General features: G+C 46.6%; 1 protein-coding gene across 1 annotated transcript; it reads right to left on the bottom strand.

Annotated features, from left to right (window-relative positions):
* Window positions 1–4,749: 4,749 nt before the first annotated feature.
* ARMCX1 (armadillo repeat containing, X-linked 1) lies at window positions 4,750–7,780 on the bottom strand. The gene is given in 4 exon segments (XM_012650041.1): window positions 4,750–4,781; window positions 4,784–5,965; window positions 7,102–7,246; window positions 7,690–7,780. Coding segments are annotated over 2 exon segments (1,101 nt in total). The 5' UTR covers window positions 5,853–5,965; window positions 7,102–7,246; window positions 7,690–7,780.
* Between the last annotated feature and the right edge of the window lie 614 nt (window positions 7,781–8,394).

Genomic DNA, 8,394 nt, shown 5'->3' on the forward strand with positions numbered 1-8,394 from the left:
GAGCATGACACTAAGCCCACTCTCAAGGTGGAATGAATTACATTTGCATGAACCTCTCAGGATAAAGTCGCCCTCTAATAAGGCTTCCTTCCCTCTCCTCTGCCTTCTCCCTCCTCCCACACCTATCCTCAAACCACACACACACATTGCCCAAGCCCTTAACACAAGGCCTCAGAGGGTCCCGACGGACAGGGTCAAGCAGGAGGGACACCACTCTGAGAAGTCAATATTTCTCACCCTGTTTAATACCACATCCTCAGGGCGGGGCAGACCAGGGACCCCAGGATGGCGGTGAGACAGCTCTGGCTTAGAGGCAAGGAAGAGCCACAGTTTAATCAGATAAACCAGAGAAAACCTTCAGCCTGGGATGAGAAGCAAAATTAATGTAAAAAGCTAGTGTTGTAAACCGTATTAATCATTTTAAAAGCCATTCTCTAGGGAATTTAGCAGAGAAATTAATGCAAGAGAGCTCTAAACAAAACATTTGCCTGAACCACATCGATTTGCTAAACCTACACTTGGAATCTCTTTGGAAACAAGGTAGGCAAAATGTGAATTTAAGAGAAAAGCAAACCTGTTTCCTGACCCTTGAAATATGATGCTTTGGTTGACAATTTATAGCAGAACTGAACTCCACCTTTGTAAAATCACCTTTGAACGCATTTGGACTGGAATAGACCCACTTGGATTCCCAAAACTGTCAGAGGAGAACAAAACCCAAATAGCAGGGTATCCTCTGAGTTTCTCGGTTTCCCAGGAGCTGCCAATCTCTCTTAAGAGAGGACACTGCCTCCTCTCTGCTCCCGTGAGCCACCACAATCACAGCCACAATCCTAGAACTCTGCCCTTCCCCAAAGGGTTGACAATGACAACCTCCTATGTGCACACATTGGGACATCAGCACGTGGCCTGGGCCAGGCAGTCACACACCTGTCTCACACAGCACTTTCCCAAAGTCCCTGTTATTCAGTCTAAATAATACCAGGTGTGGGACATCAAAAGTACACGCAGCACACCTACGGCTGTGCCACACTGAGGCTAGCTCCTTCTCAGCCTCTGTTCTGTTCCACAAGGGTTCCAAAAATCCTTGGCATCCAGTCACACCGAGGGTCACTGTAAAACCACAGTTATTATTCCGTATTAAATGCCCACTGGTAAGTGGCATGGTGTCATGGAAATGTGATGGTCACTCCAGGAGACACAGAAGCACAGAGAGGCTACCACCAATCATCTCCCAGAAGGAGGAAATAAAGACAGAAGTGCCAGGGAGGGAGAGGAAAGAAGAGTGGGAAGGAACAAGGGGAGGGGAAAAGGAGCAGATGGTCACTAGTCGGGCTTGTGCCTGCCTCGATGGGGCTGTTCACTACTCCAGTTAACCTCACTTTCACCCCAGGTATAAAAGTCACTCTGCGCCTCACGTTTGACGTATCAACACAGAAGTTATTATTATTTGCTCCATATCCAAACTGCTCATCCTACCTGTCACACAGGAGCAACAAGATAAATAGCAATTTCTCTGTTCCTCACCTGAGCCTCACCTATTGACAGTTCCTGAGACTTTGCTCTTTCCTCTACACCTTGCTGTGTGGGTGTCTATAAAGTTGCGGGCTCAACATAAAGAATCTCATATCCATCTCCATCTTCATCAAGGGGTGGCTTTGTGTTGCATACCTATAGAGGTATTATACAGGTGTCTGGCTTCATACTAAGCAATTTTAAAGCAATCAATTCCTCAAGTTTGGAAGGCCACTAGCCCTGCCTCTTACTAATAGAGTGATCTTGCAAATTTTACCCAAATTTGGGTATTAAGTACATCTTTACATTTTTCTCATTGATGAGAAACAGAATTTCATTGATCTACAATGCCTTTGATTATTGAATACATCATTATTTTATATACCACTAAGAAAGAAAAAAAATACTTCAATTAAACTATGACAAAATTTTAAAGTGCCATAAATTGTAAGATGCATCGTGACTTTAGAGATAGTAAGACATTTATAGGGAACTTATGAAACCCAAAAACATATACCTGTATTCCCAGAATCTCACCAACATTACTTTGAGAAATACTGACTTAGGCTTCATCTCTAAACCCTGTTAACATCACCCAGACATCAGGGATATTGTAGAAATTGGTGAGATCACATCAAGAAAACATTTTCAGTTATTAGAAGGAAACAAAGACCCTATTCCTCAGAGGAATTATTTTAACAGTTTATTAAATGCCACTTATGTATGGTAGAATGACACCTTAGGAAAAAAAGGTAAACCTAAAATCATCAACTGTGTTTTTCAGGGAACTAAGGGCATTCACTTTTAGTAATTAACTGCTATGTTCTAACAATGTGTTAGCATTTTACATACATTACTTCCTTGTGATATTATCCACATCTTCACAATACATTTGTCATTTTAACACATTTTCCTGTTTGGTCTAAGTATTTTTCACTCAGTACGTGTTCCAAACATATCCATATAAACTCCGTCCCTTCTCCCATTCTATCATCCCCTTAATTTCCAACCTTATCTGTATCCAACAATTTTCTTTCCAATTACACAAAAACTCAACATCCATTACAGATAAGAAAACATAGGTGATACAAAGAGATTACAATACTAAATTCATACAGTATCATTTTACTCATAAATAACTACTCTTTTCCTTTGGGTATACAGCCTTTCAGAAATTTTAATGCATGTAAATATTTTACACCTCTCAAAAATGGGATATACTGAGTATACAGTCATGTAACCACCTTTCCCACTTAAGATTATACACTGAATTTTTCCATGTAAATAAATGTAGATGTCCATCAATATTTTCAACAGCTGCAGAATACCTAAATGTATAGACGTCCCTTAATTTGTCAGCCAACTGCCTATTTTGAAACACTGGGGTCATTTACAATTTTTCACCCTCCAAAACACTTTGAAGATGCACAGCTTTGTACAAGCCAACTATTTGATTATTTCCTAAGGATAAATTTCTACCAGTGGAATTGCCAGGTCAAAGGGTATGCACATCTTGAAGGCTTCTGAAGCCTGTATCCCAATGGACCTCGTACTAACGTACACTCCCTCCAGCAGTTTGAGAGTGCCCCGCCCCCAACACCCTCACCACCCTCATCAACACTATGGGGTGGGAGAGAGGATCGTCTCCCATGTGGATCCCAACAGCACTCTCGATGGTTCCATAAAGGCCTCACCTTAACCAACCTTATAAAAGAAATCTGATATAAGCATGAAAGCTTATTCTTTCTTCTACTATATTTTCTTGTTATTTCAAAGTAGTAACTATTTGATTCACTTACATAGACACCAAGATCGACCAAGGAGGAGGATGTTTTCTTATCAAATGCCCCCAGACCGCTAAAATAAAATTGGCCCTCCCTGTATGTCCCCAGAATAGATCCCAGCACTTATTGGTTCAAAGGGTCTCTCACTTCCATCCTCTCCTTACCATTCCCACGGCCACCAGTGAAATTTCACGCCTTTATCATCTCGTGCCTGGACTACTGTGGTCACTTCCTAACTCGTTTTCCAATCTCTAGTCACCACTCCTGTCCCTCCTCTGCTCTGACCCATCCTGCACACCAATCAACCACATTGTTTTCCTTTCATCTTGTCACTCCTCTGATCATGAAAGGCCCTGGTTTCTCCCAGGGTGGATTGGGTAATATTTAGACACCCCAGTTTAGCAGTTGGGGCTGCCCCACAGTGGGGACTCAGCCCTACTTCCCTACTCTATCTGCCATCACTCCCCTCCCACTTTCCACTCCAGGCAGGCCATCCTCCTCTCTGGAGCAGGAATCCTACCTCCAGCATTCCTCCCTCCTTCAATGACCTTCTGACCTTTTGGTATCATATCCTTCGAGCCCAGCTTACTTAAGTGTCCCCCTCCTCTGTAAAACTTTCCCCGAGCACTGTAGCATGCAGCTCTGCCACCTCTAAGCACTAATGGAAAGCATCTGACCATGATTGGTGGCTCTGAGTTTTGTTACTATTAATATCTCTTTGTTTCCATATATTTTGCCTTTCCAAACAGATCATAAACTCAAGAACAAGGACAATGTCTTTTTTTCTGCTGCTGAAAACACAACTTTATTGATGAAACACAGTCTTAGATTAACAAATGTAAACCGATACAAAAGTATAGCTTATTTATGATGTATAATTAGTTCACCGTCAGTTTAGGTAGAGGAAAGAGTAAAAATATCTCAATCTAAGTAGCAAGATCAAATCAATAAACCTTTCTTTGTACAAGTTCTGATATTCATTTGGCATCCTTAAAATGGTCCAGCTTAAACCCGACCATCACAATCAGCATCAATCACTGCTGATGATCTGTGATGTTCATTATTCCAAAATAGTAGCTGAAAGGATCTCTTTGCCACATAAACACAGTGAAAAACAAAAATTTACAAAACACATTGTTCACAAGTTCAAGCTAAAAAGTTGCCTCAACACTGTTTGGGATAGACTCCCAATTAGAGTTTGGTTAATACTTTTAGGACCTTTACTTTCACCACCAGATCATTGTGACTCGCTAATGCTTTAATTTTCTTAACACAAACTCCAGATTCTTTGAATAAGAAAAAAAGTGAACTTCTGCTGAATTCTTTCCTGGATGATGCAAGCCCTTCACTTTTTATGTTGTCATTTATATTCTCAAATAGAGTAAGGATATTAAGAAGAATCTCTCTATCCCATTCTTTATTAAAGAGGGAAATCAATTCTGATGGTACTTTACAACTGACCAGCTCCCTTGTCATAGCTGGATTTTCAGTGAAGTTTATAATTAGTTTCATAATCTGTATCTTGGTGAAGTGATTTCCCAGGAATAGCAAAGCAAAAAAGTCTGGAAAAGAATAGGAAAGCAAATGTTGGTAATGATTAGTCACAGTCATGTTGGTTAACAGTCTTAATCCAGCCATCTGCACAGCTGAGTCCAAACGACAGACCATGGTGTCATCACACACTTGACTGATATACGTCTTAATTTTGCCCTGATTTTCAGCGCTCACACTCAAGTTATTAAGGGCATTGTAAGTCTTTTCCCTAATAATAGGGTCTTTGGTTTTTATAAGTTTTGCAATAATTGGGACACCACCCAATTCACGTATGGCATTTTGGTTAAATGAATATGCTGCATTGTTACCCAGAGTGATCAAGGCTACTTCTTGAATAAAAGGATCGTTTGTTCTCTCCAGGATGTTAAGGACCTTTTGAAGGTCTGGAGCACTCAGAATATCATCAATTTTATAGGGAAAGTTGAACTTGGCCCTGCGGACAGGCCATGTTGTAGGTAGAGCCTTGGTGCTCTTACTTCGGGTCTTTCCCTTGGATTTTCCACTTGCCTTGCTTCCAGCCCTAGCCCCACTCCTGGTGGGGTGGCAGCCTCCACCCCTGCCTCCTGGGCAAGGTAAACTCGGTGCAAGGGTCCTGTTCCCAGAGATAGTACCCACCCTGGTCCCTTTGCCTGCCTTTGCACTTGCCTGTTCCTTCAGGGTGTTGAAAAGGGCCTTGGCCTTGGCTTCTAGGCCACCTCCACTCTGGGATGCCAAATGGGACTCCATTTTTACACCTGGACCACTCTGCAGTCCCAAACTCACCTCAGCTTTGGCCTTTGAGGAACCCTGAACTTTGGCCCCAGACCCTGCCCCAATGTTAGCCTTAGCTCTTTTTCCAGTCTCAATCCCAGTCTCTGACGTATCACTGGACTCCTCCTCTTCATCCCAGATTTTTTCGTTCTCGTCTCTTCCCCAGGTCAGTTTGTATACGCAGTAGCAGGCACCAGCCCCGATGACCACGCCGGCGGCCACACAGCCAGCTTCCCGAGTGCGGCCCATGGTAAAGTCAGGGAGAATCTCTTAACCTGGTCACAGAACAGCCTTGCTCTGGCCCAGAGCGGGGCGGAGTCTTCAGCTACTGGCTGGCTTTCCGGCGGCAGAGACAACAAGACCTAGGAATAAAGGAAAGATTTCAGGCTTCGGGCTCCTCCTCCTTTTGTGCCTTTGCATGCAGAAAGACTGACAAACGTACAAAAATACAGGGATATTGGCAGGGACTCGAGGCTTGATATCTGGATCACTGATCCCTTTCCTCCATCGGGAAGCTAATTTTGGAAATTCTTCCCACCTCTAGATTTCCCTTAAGTTCCCCTGCCCCACTCCGCAACGTTAAATTTAAAGTATCTGATCAATTCCCTACCACTCCTGCCCTTCAGATGTCCTGGGGGCAATGGCTCCCTCACACACACCCACAGAGGTCCAGGCGGTTTCTGAGTCCTGCAAACCTGCAGACAACGGGGTGGGGAGGCGGGTACTGAGCGCTCAGGGGACAGATGGACCTCACCCGGACAGGGCAGGGTCCCTCTTCTGAATCCCTAGCCCTTGTCCTGCGTTGCCCAAAGTTCCCCACCTTCCGTTACCCGTCTCCTCACAGAGCTGCGGCTTTGAAATTCATTATCTCCCTCCCCCTCCTCCTTTTATGATCCTCTCCTCCAACCCTCCACCTCACCCCCTCCACCCCCCGCCGTCTGTCACATCCTCTGAAGGTGACGCCACACCCACTTCCTTGTAACAAAATCGACAGTGGTGAAGTGAGAGTATCTAGAAGCCGGACAGCCGTGAAGTGCGTGAAAGTCTCTAACTCCGCCCTTACCTCTGCCACCCCCACCATCTCAAAGGGACCAGGACAACCGCCCTCCAACTATACCAACTTCCACCGCTCGGGAGCAATTTCCTTCCTCCCACTTCTCGGTTTCCGCCTCCGCCAAACCTAAGGACTGACAAACTCTGCAACTGAGTGCTTGGTGGACAGACCGACACCAAGGACACCGCACCCCAAACAGTAATTTGGAGTAACTTCCTCCCCGCCCCCACCCAGGACTCTCTTGACACCCACCCCCTCCCAGCCACTTTCCTCCCTGTCTAGTACCTGAAGAGCACTTTCTTTTGCAAGCTCCGAAATGGTGTAGAGAGAGGAAGGAAGGAAGGAGGAGGAGGAGGAGGAGGTCCATGGACCCACTGGATTTTGCTGTCGCCATCATTTTCCACCTCAGGGGTCCCCAAACCGTGCCATCACCCTCACTCTCACCTTCTTGGTTCTGGACGATTTTCCTCTTCTTCCTGCTCCTAGGGTTGGATTGGCCTTCAGGCACAAGATTCACAGACACAGGCGACACGGCAGAGATAAATGGCTCAGCGAACAGCACTTCGGAGAGTCCCAATACCAGCTTTTCCTAATTCAGGGTCCTGGTTGTCAAATGGATTTTACCTTTTGTCTCTCACCCTACCCCCACTTCTCTGACTCCGCTGACACCAGCCCTCCGGCTACGCGGCATCCAGCCCCCTCCCGTCCCCACCCCACCCTCCCCCCAGCGGTCGGCCATTTTCCCAGCAAAACCACACCCCTTGGTAATCGCTGGAGGGAGGGCGCAGCGAGGGCCTATGGAAAACCCGAGGAAGGAAAGAAGACCAAACAATCTCTTCTGTCCCTCTCCCCAGCGCACCCTACCCCCAATAACAACTGTTTTTCCTGTAAGCGCTGTTACATCCTTTTTCCTGCAAAGAATGGCAGGGAGTTTGCTGGAGAGTCATTAACCGGTCCAAGTTAAGGCGAGGACCTCAGCCAACCCCACCCTTCCGGGGACCGCGGGGCAATTCCAGCTTTACACAGACTGACCTGCAGGGATTCGAGGCAGATTATTCCTCTGCTCCAAATGGCATAACGCTCTACGGAAAGACAAGGGGGATGCCAGTCAAACGCACAACCGCAGGATTCTGGCTTGGTAGATGGATCTGCACACAAGACGCGAATCCTAATTAATACCTGCCCTCCCCGATTTAAGACCCTGGATGCCGAAGGGGTTTCCCCCGCCCCCTCCCTAGTCTGGGATCTCCTCTGAAATCCGGCCCCAAGGGGCCACCATTTTTGTTCTAGGAAGGGCCAGGGAGAATGCAAGGGTGTGGAGAAAGCGGGCTGGGTCCCCCTTCGGCCTCCATGCTCCGCTGCCCGCACCGCAGGGATCCCCAGGCAGCGCCCATCCACACACAGACCTGCTGGGATCCAGGCATATACCTCCTCCACCTTCCCCCCGGCCACGGGCCCGCCCTCTGGGCAACAGGGAGAGGGCAACCCGACCAAACGAAGACCAGGATTAGAAGGACATCTGCACACGTCGGCTCCTGCTCACGTGAGGGCCACGTCACCCGTGAGATCAGGACCCCAATTACCACTCCCACCAGCAGTGCGGCAGGAGCCGGCCCTCCCCTTTCCTTCCCTGCCACACCAGGTCCTGCCACTCACTTTCCCTTTTGCCAATCCCGGAGACCAGAAGTGGCTTCTTCTTGGGGTTGGAATTTGTCTGTCTTTAGTTAACAGGGAGAC

This window comes from Propithecus coquereli, unplaced genomic scaffold (assembly GCF_000956105.1).
Source record: "Propithecus coquereli isolate 6110/MARCELLA unplaced genomic scaffold, Pcoq_1.0 Scaffold31, whole genome shotgun sequence".
Classification (NCBI taxonomy): Eukaryota; Metazoa; Chordata; class Mammalia; order Primates; family Indriidae; genus Propithecus; species Propithecus coquereli.